The sequence below is a fragment of the Triturus cristatus genome, chromosome 10 (genome assembly GCF_964204655.1).
Source record: "Triturus cristatus chromosome 10, aTriCri1.1, whole genome shotgun sequence".
Lineage (NCBI taxonomy): Eukaryota > Metazoa > Chordata > Amphibia > Caudata > Salamandridae > Triturus > Triturus cristatus.
The window spans coordinates 1,155,578,034-1,155,603,919 of record NC_140593.1 but is presented as its reverse complement, the minus strand read 5'-3'; the positions used below and the strand labels follow the sequence as shown (position 1 = coordinate 1,155,603,919).

General features: G+C 45.5%; 1 protein-coding gene across 1 annotated transcript in view; it reads right to left on the bottom strand.

The window, feature by feature from the left end:
* Positions 1-1,560: 1,560 nt before the first annotated feature.
* Positions 1,561-25,886, bottom strand: part of ELK1 (ETS transcription factor ELK1) — a 156,907-nt gene continuing 132,581 nt past the window's right edge. The window contains exons 5-6 of the mRNA XM_085629517.1: positions 24,310-24,411; positions 1,561-2,668 (exon numbers count right to left, since the gene is read on the bottom strand). Of these exons, the coding sequence (XP_085485643.1) occupies positions 2,570-2,668; positions 24,310-24,411 (201 nt within the window). The 3' untranslated portion in view covers positions 1,561-2,569. The remainder of the gene's footprint in view (positions 2,669-24,309; positions 24,412-25,886) is intronic.

Sequence of the window (25,886 nt, the reverse complement as noted above, 5' to 3'; positions counted from 1 at the left end):
GCCTCGTCTGAGCGGTTTGAAGGATTAAAGGCATCTCAAAACGTATCTGTGGTTCTGAAACTGCCCTCAAAACACAAAATCTTTTCTCAAATTGCCTTCAGTTTGCATGTGGTCTAGCATGCATCACAACAGAAGAAATGTTGATAGCAAATCTCTGTTGCTAGAATTCTAACTGCTATTACATCCAATAAGGTCTACAGAGGCAGGTGACCCTTGCTGAACAAAATCACTGACTGCACAACGTTCATGAGATATTGCGGTGGAAAAAAAAGAAAGGGGTAGGCCAATGGTAATTCGGTTAACCTGGAAGTCATTGCTTTAAAATTGAGTCGATGATCAATCTAGCATTGAAAGAGTAATTTTACTTAGCAAACATCTGTCAAAAAATCATCATAAAGTGGAACACATGGGGTAGACTTTACTTCAAACAAAACATATATTTAATATATGAACAAATAAAGACCAGGGAAGGTGAAGTTGGAATCAACCCAACATAGTTCTAGAGGTAACATTAATTTGCCTACAAAGAAACTATGTATACATCTATTCTGTAAGTTGGTAATTTTGTTGATAATGTTTAAATATTTATTTACATTGTATATACAGGGATACTATTTGGTTTCATATTCAAGATGGTCTGACAGTCTCATCGTCAACACAGACCGAAACGTCGACTGCAACATCTATTTCTTTCTTCATTCATTGATTTAAAGGAATTATTTTCGGTTGAATCAGATCGTTTTCCTTTACCAACTTACAGAATAGATGTATACATAGTTTCTTTGTAGGCACATTTATGTTACCTCTAGAACTATGTTAGGTTGATTCCAACTTCACTTTCCCTGGTCCTTATTTGTTCATATATTAAATATATGTTTTGTTTGAAGTAAAGTCTACCCCGTGTGTTACACTTTATGATGATTTTTTGACAAATGTTTGCTAAGTAAAATTACTCTTTCAATGCTAGATTGATCATCAGTTCACCACTAATTAGGGTTGAACAGCTATAAATCTTTTGGAGATAATATCTCAGCAATTCATTTACAGATAAAATCCCTTGTAGGCAAGCCTCCACTTATTTCAAGTTTTATCGCCCAAGCCTCCAAGGGTACATTGGGTATTCCCACTCCTTTTAATATATTAAAATTGAGTAGGGCACTGATCAAACTGCAGAATTTAGCTTCATTGTGAAGATTTGAGTAGTTACATGACTTACAAGGATTTCATTATAGTCCTGGGTGTGTTGTGATTAAAGGCCGCTACACGGATGACCACAATTCTGAACCCAGTAAAGGGGCATTGCGACTCATCCAAGTATTAGGATTGGGATAGGTCAAGGTTGGAGAAAATTATGTAGTCACTAAAGAGAGTAAGGGGCTGTCAAAGCCAAAAGAGGTTAGATAGGAGCTAGGCCTCATCAGATGCAGCATAAGGAACCCAAAGACTGCTTCAGGCCATATTTCAGTAATAACGTTATAGTATTCTGCCAATGCAAACACATTCATGCACCTCAGAAAACAGACACGCGCACCCGTTAGAGACCACATTGCAAATACACTCCAGTAAACAAACAGAGAACAATGTCTTAATCATTGTACGCAATGTAGAGCAAAGCAAAGTGGATTAAAACAGATTCAGTTAAAAATGGTGGGCATGGCTCATTTCCTTAGTTCCAAAACATTGATGAAAAAAAACTTTCAGGGAAGCCGGCATGCTCCTCCTCTTCCTGTAAAGAGGTCTGTCTTGCTCGGTGGGCTTAGTTGGAATCAACAAGAAAGCTTTTATATATATTTTTTTCAAACATTATCTTAAAAATCTAAATGAAGACTAAGGTTCTGTGGACTTTCATACTGGCACTCGCTTGTTTCAGTCTCCACCTGGTCAGGATTCCACCTCAACCCCAATAAACCCTTCTTTTAAAACAACTCTCCTCTAAAAAAATAAACTCCGGAAAAGTCGGAAGTGGAGAAGAGCAGGTGGGGCAGAGGTGTGCAAATGAGACCCCCACACAGCTTGAATCTTGTAAAAACGTTCTCAGTTGCTGATCACCATGATCCTGGGCTAAGGATGCCCACCCCAGAATTTAAAAGCTCATCCCCTTGGCTCTGATCGTTCACAGAAACAAAACGTCAGAAACAAAGAGCAGGCGCAGAATGCTAATTCTGATAGAGTACCATAATTCACAATATGACCACTCTATTCCACCTCTTGTTCGTATCGTCAACAAGGATTTGCTTCCCTTTTCTATCCCGATCTTCTCTGCAGACCACGTTCAGAAAGAAATGCCTTTGCCCAGCTTCCAGCAGAAACCATTCCATGACTGGGCGGACGTCTTCAGGCCGGTCTCGCTGGAACTCTGCACGGCAAGAAATATGCTGCCCTCCTTGGTGAGGAGCTTTCAAAACATCGTAGGACTAAGATGCTGCGTTCTTCTCAGCCCTGGGACTCGCGTCCCTTCTGGCAGAGGAGAGACCATGGACGGCCCAGCTCGGCGGCTGCTGGCCCTGCTGTCGTTCCGAAGGGACAGCAAGAGAGAGATAGGAGCTGCAGATGAGGTTCCTCTGTGCATTTACGGCTTCTGCGGGCCAGGAGACAACACCACGGGAGTGGACAGACCATCAACGCTCAGCGTAGGAATGTGGATTTGATTGTTGCCATTTGTTGGAAACTGGGTGAAGAAAAGAGACAAAGGTAGACAATTAAACAAACAATTAGAGACTTTCTTTCAGAGAAGGTAAAGAAAATAATGCCAGGTTATCATTCAGGGTTTCTGATTTGCATAACACACAGTCAGATCTTTAAGTCTCTCCTTGAAAAAGGACTTCATCAGACAGAGCTGTAGCGTTCACCGATTTCACAGCCTTGCAAATGCTCAATTCATCGACAAACTGAATAATAATTCATCACTGATCGAAGATGTATTGATCACTGTGCAAAATACCTTTTGGAAGGTGGGCCAAGTGAAGCTGGGAGAAGCACCAGGAATTGGAGCAGTAGGCAATGATTTGGGAGTCAAATGTTGGGGGACAGTTTGCCATGGAGAGTCAAGCAAAACAGAGGCGCAGTTACCAGACATTGCAATATTTACAGGAAGCCCTTGCTACCCCAAGAGCAGAGGCCATGACTGGAGGTGCAGGAGAACATAACTTCTAACTTGATGTCATTAGACTCTAAACAACCATATTTCTGGTTCACCAGTCTTACAATAATAATTTAAAAACTGATAAAATAAAGTACAAGTGAGTAAAGACAGCAAAAAATATAATGCAATGGACCAAGAAGGATCTGCAAACTTAAGAGGAAACAGAGAGAGAAATAAGCAGACTAGACTGATGTGCGGTTCTTATGCACTATTCCATTGAAGGCCATGTTCAAATGATAAAGAAGCGGAGAAGATGCAGAGAGGAAAAATCAAAGTGAGGAGAAAACAAAGATGTAGACTGAATATTTTAGGACCAACAGAAAGAAAGAAGTAGAGAGACAGCTAAAAAAGAAGGAGGCTACAGGAAGACTGGGAATACAGATAAGACCTGCAGCAAAAGTTACAAGCGCCTGACAAGATAGGTTGTAAAAATTGGGTGCAGACAAGTAAGTCATACTATAATACCAAGTGAAGACATTTATAAGGCTATTTAGGGGGGTTGAAACATTCTTCATTCACACAAACTATGAGGAATTCAGTAAGTTACTTTCTTGAGCAATTATGCAACGAAATCCAACAAAAAATTACAACATAAAATGAGTAAAAAATGTTTTTAATCCTCTTTGATTGTATGTTAGCCAAATAAAATGCTAAAGAAATGAAAAAAGAAATCCAGCAGTAATCAAAGCAGAGAGGAACCCATCGCCCACGTCCAACCCCCCCGCATCGTTCCTGAAAAGGCAGGCACTTGCCAAACTAATACACCAAGAAGACAAGGCAGCGGACCATAGAGAGCCGCATCTTTCCAATGTTTCAATGTCACTGGATATCGACAATTTGATTTCTATCTGTGTACACTCACTACAAGCACCTGCTGCCAAGATGCAACCTTTTGTCCAAACACATATGATAATCCACAGTAGAGTTGCCCCACAATCAATATTAACATTAAGAAAAGAAAGTTCCAATTTGAACTCTACAATGTTGTCAATTCTTCATTTTATTTTTGTTCTTAAACGTGTCAGATGTTACAGCGCAGACAGCCAAGGCGTTTCTTCCATAACAATGGACTTCTTCAGGGCTCAAATTGGGTCATTTTTCTTAAGGTTACTTTTATTTTGCACCGTTAGGAGTCATTTCGTGGCATTTTGTCCTAAACCAATCATGTAGTAAACTTCACATGGTGGTTCACAGATGCCGAGTGATAGACACTTTTGGAGAGTTGGACAATATAATAGATCAGCATTGGGTATGTATAGGTTAACTCTGATTTGGTTAATTTTCCAGCTGGATCTGGTACGGTGTACACCTCAGATCTAGGTGCTGAAATTGATTACTTGATGCTTATGGCAAATATTATCATATTTTTGTATCACCAGGTACTAGATACCGACCGGAACGGCTCAAATTGCCCATATAACGTTCTTTAATGCGGAGAGCGGGGATTGAAGGATAAACCATCCCTGGAAGGTTGTGATCATTAAAAGTAATGTGGTATGTATTGCGTTTTAAAATAAATAACTGCACTCGGAGACATGGTGAAATGCCCACTTGGACTATCAACGTGTGGGTCCGCTCTTTGGGGTTGGATTGGCTATGGATATTTTCAGATATGACCATGTGGCACTAAGGTCTTAAATTGTCCTCCGTTTGTCATCATCACACTTCCAACATGGATTCTAACGTTAGGAAAGTTTAGATAAACAGAATGCAATCACTGTCATTATCCCATTTCCTTCTATTATTAATTTCTCCATTTGTTCGACTATTTCTGTTTCTCTTCCTCTGCTCTTTATGCTTCTCAGTTATTTTGTTATGACATCGCTTTGGAATACTATTGTAATCTGAGTACCACACACCATTGAGACACGTTATGATGAATCAGAAATGAAGTGGATGTCGGAGAAGGCTGAATTGGCTTGGGAGAATGATTTGGATAAAAATTGGCCTATTCCCTTTTGGGATAAACTTTGGCTAAAGATTCACAAGACATCCAGAGCTGCTAACACTTCTCAAACCTTGTACTTTATCTATAAACGCATTTTATTTACTCCTGTTAAGTTAGCCTCTATTTCTCCGGACTCCTCCTCTGCTTGTTGGTCCTGTCCCTGTTTACTGTCTGATTTAAAGCATATGCTTTTTAACTGTCCTTCCATTTCCCGCTTCTGGCACCTAATTTGGTCTCAAATTAACATAATCTTTCATACTCAGATTCCTTTTTCACTTACTAACATTTTCTTAGGTTCTCTATCACCTTCCTGGTCTGCAGCACCTCCTAATTCTAAGCTAGTTGATTTATTATTAGCAATAGCCTTCCACTTGATAACTTCCAACTGGAAACAGGCAGATAATGTCACTTTCAAAGCATGGTGGAACGTTGTATGTTTTCATCATCGACTGGACACTAGTTATGTTACTCCCGTCTCTCTTTCCATTAAAAGGGATCTTTTATGGTTACCTTTATCCTCTTATCTTACATTAGTTGCATTCAACAGTTCAATTCCAGCTAACACTTCCGATGATGTTCAGCAACCTCCTTGAAATCCCTGTTGTGCTTGTATTTTAATCATAATACGTGTTTAGGATTACTCCTTCTGTTGTATTGTTTAATTATTATCACTCTTTATGCTTTATAAGCATATAAAGAAGGATTTTAAAGTTAAACTCAGGTCTTGTTTCTAATTTTGATCCTTCTCCTTCCCTTGTTTCCTTTTTCCCCTCCCGTTTTCCTGTCCCTTTTCCTCTACTATTTCCTTTCTCTTAAAATTAGTTTTGCTAAAAATTAACAATCTATTATGCTATGTTGTATTGTAAGTAAAGTTCTCTTATGTTTTAATCAGTTTTTCTCAATAAACTCAAACTTAAAAAAAAAAAGAAATGAAGTGGATGTCATCTTGCTCATTCCCTCCATGTACTGTGTATGGGTATCTTGTTTCAACAATAATGAGAAGGAATAAAGTACGATGTATTGTGACACAAAAACATTTGGTGACTCACAGTGTTTGTGCAAAATGTTTTTTAACATGGCGATGTATCAAGTGTGATATGTAATCTTTGTCTTATTTTTTGTTAGTATTTATTGTTGGAAAGGGGGGTATCTGTCCTTGAGAAAAAAAAATCTGTTATTTGTGGATTTTAGTTATCTATTTGAGGATAATTTGTCACTTTTTTTGTTCTTTTGTATTGGTCATGTATGAACTCAGTTTGAGTAATAGCATGTCCTGTGGTATTATATTTGTATTTATGAGTTTGCACTTATTGCATTACAGCCCTGAAGAAGTCCATTGTTATGGACAAAACGTGTTGGCTGTCTTGGCTGTAACTTGCTGAACTAAAGAGGGGAACCTAAAAAGCAGGGCGGCTCATCTCTGAAGCTCTCAGGGTGATTATCCTGTGCGTCAGTTCTGAAAGGGAGCTATAGTGGCGCACAGAGTGTTGTTTTGAGCAATGAATAGACTCCAGAGACTGAAATGACAGTGGTAGGCCAGGAACACATAGGGCGCCACCTAAACAAGTGTAACCTGATGAAGGTACTGTTAGAGGCTTACAGATGTCAAAACCAAGTGCTGCTATGGGCTTGATGGAGACAAGGGGTAAAGGCCTAGGCCCTGCGGTAGGGAGTGCTGGAAACTGCAAAAAAACTAGTGCACTACAAGAAGGGTAGCAGAAGAGATTCAGCTTTGGCCAAGGGATATCGTGTGGAGGAGGTGAGAAGGGAGTCTACAGGAGGACACAGGGAGAACTGGCTCATGAAGATTCACCCAGTTGGCTGCCTTGCTGAAGGGTCTTGTATTCGAGAAAGAAGACAGATTATGAATACCACTCAAAAAAATGCTAGATAATGCTAAATGCGAAGAAGAAGAAAAAATCACGGAGGCGCATTAGATGTAAAGTACATTTTTAGGAACACATCTTTCATTCCAACTGATTAATGCGCACCTGGATTTTAGAACAGAGTAAAACTGAATGAACAACTAACTAAAGGATACAGGAGCAGCCAAGTGAACATAAGGAAGCCACACTAAAGAAGGCAAGGGTCTCTCCAGTTCACTCAATAAAAGTTAAGCAAAAGTTCTGAAAAAGTAGTACCAGAGAGCAAAAGGAAAAAAAAAAAGAGGCTCAGGGAGAAAGTGGCATCCTAGGGACACCTTATCATGCTAGCTAGTATCACAAATATAGGCACATGGGAATAAGTGTTAGATCTGCAGAAGATGAAACTCTTTAGGGCACAGACATGGGCAATGATAAATTGCAGGCACATGGTTTGCACATGCTGCCAGGGAGGTCATTTGGCTGGGTGTAAAGCTCAAAGGCAGTCTTGAATTTAAACAATTGTTACTTTTTTGGCCTTTCATTAAGGGCCTCAAAAGTTGGAACGGGGGGCGTGGCCTGCAGCCAAGCAAGATGGCCGCAGCCTAGTTGGGCTCCGGGGGAACGATCGACTCCCCCTCTCATCCGTCACTTATCCGGGCACTGCTCCGCTCCCTCAGGTCCAAAATTGTGCAGCGGACATACAGCGTTGCACCCCGGTCCAACTCCGGGGTCCCCCGGACGTCTACGACGGAATCGGCAGGGCCCGGACCTTTGCGGCCTGCCGCAGCGTGTGCGACCGGGGCCTCGAGTGACGGGGCGGCCCTGGGTGGGGCGCGCCCGAGCGGCTCTGCATTGCGGCGGTGGCGGAGGCTGGACGCCCACAGTTAATACTGGCGACGCCTGGGGTGGCCGAGGCAAGAGTGAGGCGAGCGCTGGACGCCCCCCATCGGCCCGTGACAAAGGGACTGCGAGAGGCGCCGGAATCCACTATCCCTCCGGTGGGCCTGGCTTGCGCTGGAGCGCGCTGCGACCGGGCCTCGGGCCTGAGCTGCACCGGAGTCGACGATCCGGACCTGTACCGGGCCTCCGCTGGGACGCGAGGCCGCCCCTGCTGCTCTGTGCCGGCCCCCCCCCCCCTCTCGGGGACGACCTGGGACGGGGATCGCTCCCTGGGCTGCCTGGAGGGTCCGGGCTCGGCCTGGGGGGCCCCCGACGCATCGCTCCCCCGCTGCTCGGCAGGAGTGACATTTGAGGGGTGGCACTGACGCCATGAGCGGGAAAGGAACCAAGGGGCACCATCAAGGCAAACTTGCTAAGTTTGCCTACACCAAGGACTCCGAGGTGTCGGACCGCGGCGGCCCCACCGGGAAGATGGCGACGGCCACCGACACGCCGAAGGTGACGCTGGAGGACATCATGCTGGCCTTAACGCAGGTACAATCCACAGTGGGGTCAATCTCAACGGACGTATCGCTGCTCCGCGCAGACTTCCAGAAAATGTCTGCCAGGGTAGCGGAGGTGGAGCAGGCAACGGAGACTTTGGCGAAGGACTCCAAAGGCCTCTTACAGAGAGTGTCGCAGTTGGAATCAGAGAACAAACGCATGGCGGCCCGGCTGGACGACCAAGAAGGGCGCTCTCGCCGCAACAACGTGCGCATTATTGGGATTCCCGAAAGTGAGGGGCACCCGGCCATGGACCTTTATGTAGAAGAACTGATTAAATCTAAGTTGCAACCCCGGGGCCTCTCGACATTCTTCTCAGTGGAGCGCGCACATAGGGTACCGGGGGGGCGTCCGAAGGTTGGGGCGCCTCCGAGGCCGGTCCTGGCCCGCCTGTTTAATTTTAGAGACAGGGATGCCATTCTACAGGCGGCACGGGTGGCACCGCCGATTCGGCTTCAAAACTCCACAGTATCCTTCTTTCCAGACTATACGGCTGCGGTGGCGGCGCAGCGGCGGAGCTTTGTGGAGGTCAAGAAGAAACTGCGGGCTCGTGAACTTCCCTATGCAATGCTCTTCCCGGCGCGTCTCCGGGTGGCGGCGGAGGGTAAGACTTTCTTCTTCGACACACCGGAGGAGGCTCATGACTGGTTGGAAGGGTGGCGCCGAGCTGGTGACACGGGGCGCTCGAGTCGAGGGACAAGGCGTCCCGGGAGTGAGGTCGATCCTACTGGTCATGAACAGAGCCTTGCAGAGGTTGAGGAGGGACCCACGGGTTGATGCGGCGGCTCGCATCCTGACCGAACTGTAGTTCCAGACTACCCGCTGGGAACTGATGTTGATGTACTGTCCGCATACTGAATGGTTTATGATATGAACGATGGACCTGGGGACGGGGGATGTCCTGGTCCCCCTCGGACTCCATGTCCCCTAAAAAGCGCAAGTACTGTTTGGGGTTCAAGGGACTGAGCACTCTGCTGAGTTGGGGTGGCGGGCAGTTCTGAGTCCGTGTGGCAGGGAGGCAGGGAGGGGGGTGGGGGGACGGGGTATGTTCTTTGGGTTTGTTTCTTGGTTCTGGTTTGGTAGGACACGGCCTTCTGACTTACATCACACACATGTCGTACACACACCCTGGGTCACATTATGCTATATCCGCCTATTGCTTTATCTCCTCTCCCACCCGCCGTGAAGCCAGATTTACTTAATCCAATAGCCCCTGACACTGACTTGACCCCGGTGCAGCCCCTCTCTTTATTGACCTGGAATGTACGGGGTTTAGGAGACAAAATCAAACGAGGCCTGGTCTTGCATAGTATTAAACGGTGCGCCCCGGCGCTGGTCTTGCTCCAGGAGACCCATCTCACCGGCACGGCTACTAAAGCGTTGGACAGATGGGGATATAAGATGGTGGTCCACTCTGAGTTTACTTCTGGGTCCCGAGGGGTTGGCATCTGGCTGCGCAAACAGTCCCAAATATTAGTGCTTGGTATACAAACGGACGGAGCCGGGCGGTTTGCCGCGGCTCACATACAATGGGAAGGGCACCTGTATAATGTAGTGTCGGTTTACATCCCTCCTGGGTTGCATACCACGGCGTTCCCGGCACTTAGCGAATTTCTCCTTACCCTGCCGGGGGGAGAGGTGCTGCTTGGGGGAGACTTCAACGCGGTGATGCATGATCACATTGACCGGTCCCCGCCTCGGGCGCAGGGCAGCGGCTCAACGCGACTTGCGGGCTTCGTGGCGGCGCTAGGGTTCACAGACCTTTGGCGCTGGCACCACCCAGAGACACGCTCCTATACATTCCACTCCGGGGTGCACAACAGTCTAACCCGCATTGATCATTTTCTGGGCTCCCCCGGATGCCTCCACAACGTTGAAAGTATTGAAATTCGACCCAGGGGCATCTCTGACCATTCCCCGATCCTTCTGCACTACCGCAGTTCCCACCTGATGCGCCGCCGCGTTTACCCGATACGCCCCAGCTATCTGCGTCTCCCGAAGATTAGTAAATCCATCACACAGGAGTCGAAGCTCTACTTCCACGAGAACGCCGCTTCGGTCGACTCTCCCACAATTCTTTGGGAGGCGTACAAAACGGTGCTCCGGGGCCAGGCGATGGCTGCCATCACAGGACATAAACGCATGCAAACGTCTGAGTTGCAGACGCTGGAGCTTGAGCTCCGGGCTGCGGAAGCTCGTCAAGCCGAAACCCCCTCCCGTGAAGCCTCCCATGACCTGCGAGTGGCTCAGGTAAAACACAGGGAACACCTGGCAGACCGTGTCAAACAGCGACTTGAGGCCTCACGGCACACGGTCTACGATGTCGGCGATAAAACCGGCAGGCTACTGGCGTGGTTGGACAGGCGAGACAGCGGAGCCCGATGGATCGCGCGGCTGGCCACGGCCGAGGGGTCGACAACGTCGGACCCGCGAGAAATAGTGCGCATCCTGGCGGGGCATTTTCGTGGTGTATATTCCTCTAGCTCCTCCATGTCGGTGGAGGTGGCGCTGACATACATTAGTGACCTACAGATGCCTAAGCTCTCCCCTGAAGCTAGGGAGTCCTTAGAGGCCGATCTTACGGTCGAGGAGCTGCAGGTGGCTATTGCGGCATTACAACCTGGCAAGGCAATGGGTCCTAATGGCATCCCGATTGAGCTGTATCAACGACTGCCCGAGATGCTTACCCCACACTTGCTGAATATGTACAAACACAGCCTGGAGATGGGGGAACTTCCCGCAGACCAGCGAACGGCCACCATCGTGGTACTGCCAAAGCCGGGTAAACCGGCGGACCACTGCGCCTCCTATCGCCCCATCTCCCTGCTTAATGCAGAGGCCAAGATCCTCGCGAAACTGCTGGCCCTCCGACTCACGCCGCACTTAACAGACATAGTGCACCCGGACCAGTCGGGCTTTATGCCCGGGAGGAGTACCTCCCACAATCTGAGGCGCTTACATAGCGTGCTGGCCCGAATGGACCGAATTCAGGAACCCGCTGTCATTCTCTCCCTTGATGCCCGTATGGCATTCGATATGGTGGAATGGCCCTTTCTCTTCGCAGTATTATCTCATCTGGGGTTTGGGCCGAAATTTTGTGCCTGGATCCGCCTCCTGTATACTAAGCCACTGGCCCATGTCGCGGCCAACGGGCACATGTCGGAGGATTTCCCCCTGGGGCGAGGTACGCGACAGGGCTGCCCGCTCTCGCCGCTGCTTTTCGCCCTCGTACTCGAGCCCCTCGCGACATGGATACGCTGGGAGCCTATGATGAGAGGCCTTCGATGGTCGGAGAATTGGGAGGACCGCGTCTCCCTATACGCGGATGACATACTGCTTTACTTGTCATCTCCGAGGCGGTCCATCCTTACATTACTTAATATTTGCGAGGTGTTTGGCCGGGCATCCGGATATACGATCAACTGGTCGAAGTCGGTCCTCATGGTGCTGAGGGGCCCCCCCCCTCGACTGCCAGAGGGCTGCCAGTTACAGGTGGCGAAGGGGTCATTCAAATACCTGGGGATACACGTTGCCTCGGATCCGATGGAATTCCAAAGGCACAATTTAAGCCCTCAACTGGACCGCCTCCGGCAGGATGTGCGGCACTGGGGAACGCTGCCCTTGACCCTGGTGGGGAGGGCGGCGCTCTTTAAAATGATGGCCCTACCGAGGTTTCTCTATGTGTTGGAAAATACTCCTTCGGCCTATTTCCGAGCGGTTGCAGCGCAAGTCTCTAACTTACTCTGGGGCAACAAACCAGCACGCATTGCACAGGCGAAGCTGGTCTGTGGGTGGTACGATGGGGGAATTGCTCTCCCAGTTATCCAGCTGTATTATTGGGCGGCGCAGCTCAAGGTGATTAACCAGTGGCTCCATGCGCCGCAATCGGATCCAGCGTTTAAGGCAGATAGGGATATACTGGGCGAAAGGGGTATGCTATCCCCACTATATGATGCCCGGCTGGCCCCGCAGCTGATTGGCCCTCTGCGTCACACTGTGTCTATCTGGCATGCGGCACAGGCCAGGCTGGGGTGGCGTGGAGTCCTGACGCAGCTCACGCCTCTCTGGGACACGAAGCGACTGGGACGACTTAGGGACAGCAAGGGCTTTGCCGCGTGGGACGCTATCGGGATCTCGGTGATAGGCGACGTGTGGCACAAAGGGGAGGTGGTGCAGTTCGCTCGCTTGCAACAACAGTATGAACTGGCTCCCTCGGAATGGTTCCGATATCTACAGATGAAACACGCCCTGACGGCACAGTTAACCCCAGGTGTGCAGGTTCCAGAGGCATCTCCGCTAGAAGACAGGCTGCTGACCGAATATATGCCTAAGCGAGCCACATCTTTCACATACCGCAAATTGGTCAACAATTTGCCGGACCCTATGGGGGGCCTGCGGGAGAAATGGGCCGACGAGGTCGGTGATTTTGATGACCCAGATTGGCGGGAGGCGCTGGCGTCACCGCGCGAGGCGGGTATACCCTCGCGGCTGCGTCTGGTGCAACTTCGCATTCTACATCGCTCATACTTCACCAGGAGCCTATTGCACAGACTGGGCAGAGCACCACACCCCTTCTGCCTGCGGGGTTGCGGGGAGGAGGGAACCTTCTATCACCTGCTCTGGGACTGTCCGGTTCTTCAACTCTTCTGGAAGTGAGTGCTGCGAACGATGTCGCAGGTGTGTGGGGTGTCACTACTGCCTGACCCCAGACGATGTCTGCTAAATGTGTGGGAGCCCACGGATCTTAATCGCCTGGCGCAGGGCTGGGTGACGCTCGGGAACATGATGGCTAAACGGATCATAGCTCAAAAGTGGGGAGCGGCGGATACTCCACGGCTCTCGATGTGGAAAAAGGAAATGGATGTGGCTATGTTTGCTGAGCGTTACGTGTTTATTAGGCGGGGTTGTCCTCGAAAGTGGGTCAGAGTGTGGGGAGCATGGAACAACTATAGGGGCAACATATGCGATCCGCCGCCTCTTTCTGATGAGGAGTCCTCTGACTCAGATGACTAGAGAAGCTGAAGGAGAGAAGGGGAGGGTGGCTGATATGGATGGCCTCAAGAGACTCGATCCAGATCTACTTGGAGAAATGTTGATTGTGTATGGTGTTTTGCCCACTACAATGTGTATACGATCTGATTCCGTGTCCTTTTGTTGTACTTTGTATGAAAACAATAAAATTTCTTTTAAAAAAAAAAAAAAGTTGGAACTCGCACAGGTCTGGTTCCACCTCACGGAGGTCCTGTCCATGGAATAAATAGCCCTTCAAGAAGGTGTTCCTCACTTATGGTGACATGTACTTGTCCTGAAGCACCGAGAGCCAGGCCAAGATTATATTTACTTCATAGGACACAAATACCAATCACTAACTTGCATCTCAAAGGCATTACACAGATTACTGCTGGTGGAGGGTTTAGCGTCTCTTCTGAAGAAGAGGCGAAAATTAGCATTTCACTCCTCTACAAGAGGTGTGACTTTATGTAGAAATTAGCATGCTGTTGACTTGCAATCAGCACTCTGAAGCTTCTGGAAGTCGCGGAGCGGCAAGAAGCGAAAACCCAAAGTAACACCTCCTGGAGAACGGGACGATCTTTCAGAGCTGCATATTTTGAATCGAACGAGAGCTATTTTGGTCAGAGTAAGGTCCTCAATCCTGCAGCCACAAAAACACCAAGCAGTAGACGGGCTTTGTGGCTCTCCATGTTCCATTCTGACCTTCAATATTAGCTAATATGGCACTGGCAAAGAGATCAATGCATTTCAAGGGCCTAGGGTCCTCATGAGGGCACATGTGTACGACAACGTGCAGAGCCCAAGGCAGAGGCCTGCCATCTCCTAGACTAAAGGAAGAACCAGAGAATGCCCATGTTAGGGAAGGAGGTGAGAATGCTTTCCAGAATCATACAAGCAAAAGGACCAAGAATTGAATGGGTACTGGGAGAGACTGATAGTTCTCGTTGCCCTTGGAGGGGATAGTTTAAGTCTAGGTTAGGGGTTAAAGACTTAAAGAAATTGGAGATTGAGTGCTCTAAATCATCCCTTGGAGATGCTCTCTACAGACGTTCAGGGGCACCAGGAGTGACGTCTCCACTGGGTCCAATGAAATAGGGGTGAGATAAGGATCACCAACAGACTCCCAGGCCCACAAGTCTGCCACTATTGAAAGGTAATGGCGCCATAGACTATTCCAGTGTTTACCAAACTGTGGGTCGCAACTCACTGGTGGGCCACCAGCTAATTTCTGGGTTGAGAGAGAATAATAAATAAAGTGGCCCTAAACATTTTGTGTTTTTCTTGTCGCTTTTGCTCTGATTCAAAGACGGAGGACAAATGTCAGGCTATGTCTTACGACAAATCGCTACTTGTTCTTTTAATATGGGGATAGGTGTTTGCTTTTCTTTTTCTGACTGTAAAATCTATATTTTAAAGCGAAATGTGACAATCTTGCTGGGGTACAGAGAGTGCAAAAGGAAAGGCTGTAGGGTGTCGTTTTTTGCAACACAACTAAATGTAGATACCTTTAAATGAACTGTACACATTTCAGAATGTATCAGCAGTTCGGAAAGCAAAACTGTTTTGTGATCATGAAGAGTTATAGAAAACACAGTTTTAATAGGATAAAAAAAAAAAATCAAGACACTTTTACTTGGGGAAACCTGATTTCCACGCATGATCATTTCTGTGCTATATAGGTTTATCAGTAAAACTGTGTCAGTGCAAATTTAGTTGCCATTTGAAAGGAAAATATGTTGTCTGTGTGCTACCACACAATGCTATAGTAATATATTTGCCAACACGGTGCTCCAAAATGCACCACCAGCTCCATACACCCTTACCACTCTCATGCTAAATGCACTTGCCACACTTATGTGAAGCTAGGATTTTTCACAAATCCCTATGACTTCAGTGAAGTGACACTGATGTCAGCACCCCCATTCTGCATTATTGGTGCAAGAAGAATTTTCAAAGGTGCTGAACCCGGTCCCTAAGTCTTGGTTTAAAACTATTCCTTGCAAGTATTACCAAGCAAGACTCCCGGAGAACCTGCCAGTATTTTTTGCTGCTGTTCTTCATTTTACTTCACAAAGCAACTTCAATAGAGAATGCACTCACTATACAAGATCATACACAATCATCCCACGTGTGTATGACTTTCACACATAAATTGAGAAATCTAGGGGTAGCCTAATGGCCAGAGCCGCCAACTTTAGATCCGGGGAACCAAGTTCGTGTCCCGGCGCTGGCTCTGGGTAAAACACTTAATCACCTATGCTCATTGTTAAATTAATCTGACCTTTTGTGATTCACTTTGGGGCTCATGTAAAGCTCTCCCATCTATGCCCTTGGTCAGTATTCATACTACATAAAAGGGATATAATAATTCCAAAATAATGTATCTCGGGGTCTTGTTTTAACACACAAATGAACATGATGCCTTACCAGATGTTCTGCTATAGAAGAGGTTTTTCAAATTTGCTAAAATCACTGGTATCAACCCCAAGATTTTTCAGAAGCCTTGCGATTTTATTGAACGGATGCCACAAGCGGGCACCCACTCCAAAAAGTGTTCCAGCTCCAGACTCCAGTGCTGTTCACCGTCTGCCACTTTATGAGCAGATCACTATATTGGCCACAGTCAGATAACGGCGTATCGAAGGGTGTGGTCAAGGATGTTACATTTACAAACCAATTGCTGCTGAGGAGGATCTCGAAAAATGGTTAAGAGTATGTTATTTTGATAATTCACAGCATTTTGAAAGCATGTTTACTATTACATTAAAAACTCACCCTCCCTCATGTCTATTAAAGCTAGGTGGATCGCAAAGGTTTGCCAATCGACAAAATGTGGGTCAAAGTTCCAAAACGTTTGGAAACCACTAGACTACTCTGTCCGCATTAAATTTACTTTTCCTGTTCCACAACTCCAGCAGAAGGGTTTTCAGACGCAATGTCGGAGATTCAGTAATAAATGTGTGTCTCTTTTCCTCTGTCTCCTATTCAGAGAATTCTGCCCCCCATGCCTCCTCTGCTTCTTCTACATCCGAGCGGTCGCACGAAACCCACGGTTAAGATCTTGTAAAGTTGGCTGGGATACCTGACACAACCGGACCAGATACGTATACCACAGCATGACTGACCCAGGACTTTACCTTTGCTCTATACCCACAAATCACTGACAAACTTGAGTGTGAAAGAAACACACTAGCCACAACTGAAGTGGGTGGTACTGAGAAACTGTTACTGTAGCCATTTGTCCGCCAGGTATCTAAAAAAGGTAAATGGTCGTCTCCAGACGATACCGAGTCCTGCCGGGAGAATAGGGGGAAGACATCCCGTAGTATGATCAGGTCTGAGAAGACAGCATGGATTGAACCCAGTGCACTCTCCTCTTTACGATATCATCCACCAAGACTCCCAACTCATCGAAGATGGAGATTAGAGCGATGTGCACACTTCAAGAACCCGAGCCCTGGTGTACACAGCACAGCGTCTTGTCAAGATAGATGTATGTTAGATCATCGATAGCAAAAATATTATCTGACAAAGATATTGTGGCCTAAATATTGTTTATAAACAAATACCACTCCATTGGACATAGATTTTTCATTATTAATTTTAATGTGGTATTTTTAGGATAACATTTTTTTGTAAGACAAAATTTAGGCCACGTTATTCAGATACCATATTATCATGGTACCACCTTTCGCAGGAGGGTTCTTCATGGAAGAATGCTCTAAGTAGTCTGCGTATGGCTCTTGAATAAACTTTCCTAAGAGATCAAACATTCAAAGCCTTGAACTGCTTTGATAGGGAGCATGGATTCATATAGGTTTAAGTGCTACAGAAATGTAATTGGTTTGACACAACAGGACTTTAGTCGCGGGTCTTAAGAAAATTGTTATTAGGCCTGCAACTTCACGTCGAAGCGTTCTTGCGTATGAGGGTGTATTGCTCTTTCTTTAGTAAGCTGGATTTCAGACACCTTTCATGTACATGATGAGCTGTAGATCACCAGTTTCAAAAATGGTCCTTTTTAGAGGCCTTGCTCTCCATTTTTTTCATTCTCCTTTCTGCTTCAAAGCCTTGACTCTGTATTCACTCTACTCAGACCTTATGAAACTCGAAAGGAAACTGAAGATAGTATTTTTAGGCCTGTACCCTGCTCCGGCAATGATTTTAACGCCAGGTCCCTAGAGACAAGTTTACCGTAATTAGTGCTGTATACGTTCAGCCAGGGAGACATTTAAATTATGCCAGTGCAATTTTGTGTTAAGTTTGTTCGTGAAATTCAGGAAATTACAATATTATTCCAATTTGCATAATTACAGCTCGGAAACAACACGAATAACTAGAACGTGGGCATCTGATGTTCACATCCATCAAAAATTGACGCGGGGACACATTTTGCCCTCAAGTATAGTGCTAAATGATGGGTTTGAATTTTGCATAAATACACCTAATTTTGTGTTATTATCACTGAAAGTTTGTATAATTACATGAATTTCACACATCCCTAGTATAAATGTCCTGATGATAATTATAAGAATTATAATTCTTTAAAATATTTTATTTCTTTATTTAATTGATGAATTTGGAAACTTCTCACATTTGTGCCTTTAGCCTCCAGGCCAGACTGTTTTTTGCAAATATAATTACGTGTGTGCATCGAAGGTGTCGCACATTTGAAATGCAAGGCACTTTTGCCCTTACAAATACTAACAACTATGGTTTCCTTGATTAGTTTGAAGATTCCACCAGCGATTTATTTAGGAAAAGTAAAGTTAGGAATGGAGTCATTTAGGAGAGAAGAGGTTTATGTTGTGGAGTGTACGAATTTGGCAACTCAATATTGCTTGCGGAAAACAGCAGCCGGCTTCATTTTGTTGTGCAAGACATATCAAGAACTCTGATGTAGGGCGAGAGCCAAGGGATATGGGTCCTATCCTTTATTGATGTATATTTAGTGCTACAGTTCACTGCATACAAATTAAAGAGAAGAAAGGATGGGTGTTAACACAAATTAGCTCCTATGTTGGCACCCTAAATATCACAATGTCAACAAGAGTGTATCAACTAGAATGGATCAAGGAGAGTTTCGGCCAGATCTAGAGAGCCTCCTTCAGCACTTTTCAGTGGCACGGTAACGGAACACTAGTTGAGTTATGTCTTCCCGATGACTAAGGGCTCCCCTAAAATCCTAGGACTGACCATATCATGGCATGAATCACTCTGGAACTCTATCCAAGTTTTGGTCCTTGTCTGCTCAGTTCTGCCAGCATCAGGATAATCTTGGATCTGATGGGGAAGGAGGTCGAGTAGATCACATCAGCCATTGAGAATCACCAACCAATTGTAACAAAAAAGCATTGACCACTCCCACTTTAAGAGGTTCAACCAGAGTCATGGGCAATACCAGAGACAATGGCAAGGTCGGAGTCAAAAGTGGCAGCAGCCTGGGTGAAGCCATATCATCATTGGTAAATTCAGACAGAGATGTACCTAACAATCCCTTGGTCACAACCATAGTGATAACCTGCTTAAAATTGGGAACAATATTAAAAGACATTATTCCAAGTTTCCTAATTTCAATTTTCACAACTCAGACTTGGAGAATTTATCAATCAGCTATGGCTAAGCTACTCTTTTCCACTGCTGCCCTGCAGAATTTGCAAGATTAACCTTACCTAGCACCCTGCCACTCTTTCTCCCATGTCCCGTCAGGAGGCACAACCTTTCTGCGCAACGAGTAACCAACGGGCAAACAAACAGTAGGTGCTCCAGCCCAGCTCTCAACTGAAAGGGGCAAGGGTCTACACACTTTACCAATGTAGTAAAGGCAGATTTTCAATTAATTGATACAATTTACATCATACACTGCACTCATTTTTTCAAACAATGAAGATTTTGTTTTCAGATGATTTTGCAGCAAATAAATTAGAAGTAATATTTTTATCTCCCAAAAATTTACTTTGAGAGACTGATGCAGGGATTCTCAGCATCACCGTGAGCTCAACGGATGTACATTGGAAGCCAGCACTGGCTCAGGCTGGATAGAGTGTACAGGGCACTCCTGTGTGTATATCAGATACCCTAACATTAAGCCCAATTGGGCATTGGTAGGAGAGAGAAGACCTTGACAACACACTGAAGAATGTGCTGTGAGATTAGACTACCAAACACAATATCTCCGTCCAGGAGCAGAGGCCTATTTATGAAGTATGCTGGGGTGGGTCAAGAAGGGAATCTTCTGTGACTCTGGAGTGCACTGAACAGAGGGAGGAGTATATTATACAACAGTCCAAACAGCCCATCCAACCTGTCTCTACATCCAGCAGCAGCAGGTAATTCAACACCTATGTCCTACAAAAAAGATGAAGTTGGCATTTATTGATCCGCATCAACGAAGCGCTGCGACACAGCAGCAGAGTGAGCTGTAGCCAGCAGCTTGGTGTCAGGCGTTCTCCTCTTAGACCATATTGTGGCATGAGAGGACTGTAAAATGCCACAAATCAATCATACTTTTGTAATTAGCTAACCAACATGGACTGGGCACAGAGGTTTATTGTTCGCCTGATACCCATCCTTTCTAGTGTCCTTGGGACGGTGTCAACAGGTTCTCCTAGCCTTTCTGCCCCATGTTGTCATTTCTAGATTACTACTTAAGTTAAGTTTCATCATAGGTCTGGGTTCAGCACACCTTGCAGAAACCATCCTGGTATCTTTAGTACCTTCTGTTAGGCTTAGGGCAAATAGGAACCTTGGATTCTTTGGTTTCAAGCTGACTGGAATATTTGGGACATTTTGGGGGTATTATTGGGTGGCTCGGAAACCTGGAAATGTTACTTTTGAGGTGCACCTGCAGCTCACATACATGGACGCTCACACACAGGTTGGTCACAGTGAGGTATCTGGGAGTGAGCGTCTGTAACTCTGAGCAGCCTGGGCACTTCAAAGACACCAGGTACATCTAAGCTGTGTGGATATTGGAATCAAAATACAATAAAGAGAAAGCTCTGTCTAGCTGGATACGCTGTCCAGGCAGAACACGTTTCCCGATCAGGACAGTCAAAAAAAATAAAATCCAAATAGTTTTCTAACTCTTTTAGCTCACAACAATCCTCCTGAAGCACTCCAGTCACTACTTATAAGAATATTGTACATGCTCCAGAACTCTTAAAACTACAAGTAAGAACGTGTTCTTCTCCATTATCAGGAGCAGGCCATTACACTGCTGCCATTGACTTTGAACAGCATGGCATACAACCCTTCAAGCATTTTAACTCTCCAAGGAACTGATCCTGCCAGGTGCCTCACTAATGATGCCCATGGCTTAGCACTCTCCCTTCGGCGCCTAGAGGGAACAGCTCCAGAATAAGCAAAGAGAGATATATAGGTTGTGACATTACATGCTGGTACTGATGATGTGCTCAGTTTAATCATTACCGTGCACTGTGGTTGAAGAAGTTACACCACCAGAAGTTGGGAAATAATTTGCTCCCTTGACTTGTGTGAGATTAAACAGTCCGTGGCAACAATAGAAATGTTTTTTCAAAGAAGCACTACTAGCCACGGCCTGTGCAGGTAAGAGCGGTGGGGCCGGTGTGGTGAGGGGGGGGGATGACCACGAGGGAAAGATAATTATTTTTTTAATTTTCCCTTGTGGTCGTATGTTGAATTACCCCTCAACCTGGCCACACCGCTCTTAACTGCACGGGCCATGGCTGAGCACAACTCATTCATTTCAAAGCTGCAAACAATTGACATCTATCTAGCTTTTCTTTTGGACAGATAAATGTACTTATGAGTTTATTAGAGCTTGAAAATTATGTTTTCACATTATATTAATGAACAAGAATCCCTTGTCGTGGATAGCGGGGTACCTTCTATCATATAAGTTGGGATTGCACCGCTGTGCAACGCTTTTGGAAATCTGCAGCTTCTCAGCGCCTTGAGACCCTCGCAGGTGAGTAGTTGTGCTTTACCAACCCCTGATTGATTGATTGACTCTGTAGTGAATTACATAATTAGCCTGTGTGGCAGTGAGATGCCACTCTTCGCCGAGTGGTGCTTGCTCAGCATTTGGGACGTAAATAATCGGAACCATATGGAACAAACCTGGATGATCCTGGGTCTGGCGATAGCCAGGTACAATATTGCACATCTGATCGGGCGGTGACAGCGCCATGCCTGAGAGACTGGAAACGGGACATGGACTAGTGCATGGGGGCTGAAAAAGTTGTTTATGAGAGCAGGGGTTGTCCTAAAAAGTGGAAACAAATCTGGGACAAGTGTAATGACTTTAGAGAGGGTCCTTGTACCTCCCTTACTCCGGAGAGTGAAACTGTGCTTCATTCTTAAAAATGCATTGCTGGCACGCCGGTAACAGGGCCGGGAAGAGGTGGGTGGAGAGCATGTCCACCATGTACTGATGCGTATTTGATAGCTACCAATTTATGACTGTGTTGGGAGTGTGGTGCACTAACCTGTTTTTCATTTTTTTGATTTAATAAAAAGATTTCTTTTTTTTTTAAGAAGCCTTTGTCGGTCGATGAAATCAGACAGAAAACGACATACTGTCAGATTACCAGATCTTACAGTGGGTTTAAAGTCCATCTGCTTTTTACAATTGGTTGGCTTTATTGTTATTCTCATTTGCTTGTTGTTACTCAATGCCTCATCTTGTGCCTACTTCTCCCCTGAGTTATAGATAACAAGGAAAGCCGAGCGCCGTCTGGGACCTTGGGTAAGCTTATGCATAAAGAACAGTGGTACTAGGACCATGGATACGACAATCAATATACAAATACATCAAATGAGCAATTTATTCATTTGCATATACAAAACATTAAAAACAATGTGACCGCGCAGTGAGTGTTCTGTTATGTTACAGGGATTTATATAGCACGCGATTACCGAAGCGTATCCTGGTGCTACCCAGTATTCCTAAAGGAGGGGACAGAAGCTTTCACACTACCTATTAAACAACCAGGTCTTCAAGCTCTTCCTGAAGGCCAGAAGATCAGGGCACATTCTAAGATAGGGCGGAAGGGCGTTCCATGCCTTGGTGGCTCGCAACATAAAGCTTCTTCCGCCCCAGGAAGCCTTCCTTATCCGTGGTACTATCGCCAACCTGGCTTCCATTGACCGTAACGTCCTTTTAGGATGATACCATTGGATGTTTTGTTTCAGGAACTCCGGGCCCATGCCCTGAAGTGCCTTAAACACAATACAAAGGGCTTTAAAATAGACCCGCTTCCTCACAGGAAGCCAGTGCAGTTTGCTAATTTCTTTGGAAATAGGTGCAAACTCAGCTGTACCTGACAGTAGCCTAGCTGCCGCATTTTGAAGCGTTTGCAGCCTATTCAAATGGCATTCCTGTAGGCTCAAATATAGACCGTTACAATAATAAATCTTGGCCATCATGAGAGAAGTAACAGCTGTACGTTGACTCTCAGGCGGTAAGAAGGGGAGGATCTTTTTGATCATCCTAAGGATAAAAAAGGTTGCCGATGAGATGGAGTTAATCTGGTCACCAAAATTAAGCTTGGCATCTATCAAGATTCCTAAGTTTTTTATGTTCTTTTTATACGGTGTGCGGTGAGAAACGTGCTCGGTGCCTCATACAAGTGATACACGCGTGTGACAATACATGATCAAGAAGGTTTATCAAGTAAGACCAACACAGCCCATTGTATTCTTATGTACAAACAAATTGGGTTCGTAAAACTAGTCGGCGACGTTTCAGCCCTTTAGACAGATAGGATCATCATCAGGACCCTAAGCATACATGAACCTGAGAAGAATAGAGGATGAGCACTAATCGAACACTGCTGAAGGCACCAATGGGCTCAATTTAGCAACATCTGTGGAAGTATTGTATGGACTCCCAAAGCCGCCAAAAATTGTAGTTCAGATGCTGTCCAGAGGGATCCGGTATTGTGAGCGAGGCAGAGTGGCCCACTTCTAGAATGTCCATGGGCCTCCAGAGGAGTACAGTATTATCTTTCTGGACAGCAGACAATACTGCTCGTATGGAAAGCCAAGTGTAGGCGGCTGGGTGTGCTACAAAAGATGGCTGCTTCTCCAGACTGAGAAGACTTTTGCTGACTTTGGGAGTCTATACAATCCTTATGCAGGTGTAGCTGAATTCAGCCCATTGGGGCCTTCAGCAATGACCAAGGCACCTTAGTTACAAAACCAAAGGCAGCCAGATCAAAGTTCATGACTCCATCATCAGGGACCATTGCTGACCTTCACTGATGAGGCGGTAGACTACAGGTCCATCTTCAAACTGAACACTTGTCAGTAGAAAATGCTACATATGTTACAATATGAGCGGTGAATAGCACATTGCCTGTGGGATGATAAAAAGCTACAAGTGCCAGATTGGAATTAGTCTTCAGCCACATTCACACAGTAAATACCAAAAAACTACCAAAATAACCCCATAGGCAGGTTTAACGCAAACACTACTTTCTTCACCTGTGAAATTGGTATGGAATGATCTAGAAGATAAAAAGTAGGGGTAGCGTTTCGTCAGGATTACCCAAATCAAGAACAGCTAAGAGAATATATGACTACACATGGGGTCTCAGGGTCACAGTTAGGTCTGAAACTTGACTGGCAGCTGCTGAGCAGTGTACTGTTGCCTCAGAAAAGGTTCAGGATTGCTTTGGTAGCAGTCAACTTTTCCAGGACCTTAACCACCACAGAAGACTGCAAATAAGCCACTGGTAAGCACGCGCATAGTTTTAGGTCATGGAAGTGAAGGATAGTTTGTACAATATGAAGATGCGTTCCAGTACGGTGACATAGTCTGAGCATTCTAAAGTGAAGGAGTCCTGCACCCTCTTCCGCACCCTTCTTTCAACCGTTCTAGATCAAGAGTCTGAACAGAAATAGAGGCTTACCTGGAAAGAGAGCTTGGCCGGACTCCGTGGAGCGATGGGGCTCAGAGTACTCCAGAAATGGATGCTGGGGGGCAACGAGCTCGGGGTCAGCAACACTGGAGTCTGAAACAAATTCAATGTTAGGCGTTAATGCTCTGTACGGATAAGAATGGAACATAGCAGAGAAAGAGTGTAAGCGGGGCAAACACTAAATTCAGCATAGTCAGTTCCAAACCCCTTAGCCCCCTTCTGTGAATACATTAGCAGTCTCGGACATGGTCAGTCCTCTTACAGAGGATAATACAAGCTGCCTGTAAGAATGCAGAGTAGTGGTCTGCAGCACGGTTAGTTACCCCAGCCCCTCTGCCCTTTCCCTGTAGAGAGAACCGGAGGAGCTCAGTTTTCAGCTCAGTCAGTTCCTCTTCAGGGAGTACAATAAGGGCTTCAAGGAATCTTATAGACCATCTCTTAGCATGGAATATAATAAGGGTTTAAAGGCTCCAGCACAGTCCTGTCCTCTCTTGGGAATGAGAAAGACATCCCAGTCCTGGGGCTAGACAAAGGGGCACAGCAACCCAAAGCCCATGGAGATCTACACAGTGCTCCAGCCAGCGGTCTCAGTCCCTCCACTAGTAACAATCACATGAGGACTGAAAAGGAGTCCCGCAGCTTATCGAACACAGGCACCAATCAATACCAACTAAAGCACGCACAACCGCAGCCAATACACCAAGAGTTAAAGATCAGCTGTCTGACACTAAACTGATAAAAAAGGCTATGCTGGAAAATGATATACACAAAATTAATCATACTCAAAATATATAATTTGGTAGGTAATCTAAATGGAAACGCTTCACAACGACTTGTTTGGTACCCTAAAACATCTAATATACTAATGTATGGCGACCAAGAAGTCATGAGGAAATTGGGACATCACCAACCCCTTCTTTTGAATCACTGAAGTTTATTATTAAAACCACTTATTTATTGATGTACATGGTATACTAACCAGGAAGAAAAGAGGGAAACCGGAGGGACAAATGGGAGCAGCAAGTAATAGAAGGGTCAGAAGAAACCCACCCACCCCTGAATAAAACTATTTTGATTGATGTGGTCCTCAAAAAGATTTGAAGTCATTTATGGGGTATGGGAATGGTGGGGAAATGTGAAAACCAGACAGTACAGGGATGGGAACCCTTCATCCAAGCGGATTATTACCTGACTATTTTATTAAGGTCTTATAACATTTTTATCCAACAATCTAAGCATTTTTATGAATGTACCCATTTACAACCAGCTCCTTGTTTCTCTCCTCCCATCAACATGTTTTCTACAAAACAACACTAAAAAGCTATTTGTTAAACTTTTATTCTTGCAATAATAATTGTGTAATAATTTGATAAAAACAAAAATGTTGTTTAAAATGTATTAAAAAAGGTCCATTGAGAGAAAGATAGGTTTAATGAGATAAATAATCAGACAATCAGATTCATGTCTACGCCTCTGAATTAATAAATTAAATAATTTTGAATATGCATCTTTTTGAAGATAGACTGAGAAAAATACAACGGATGAGGCATCTTAGGGTCTCACCTGTT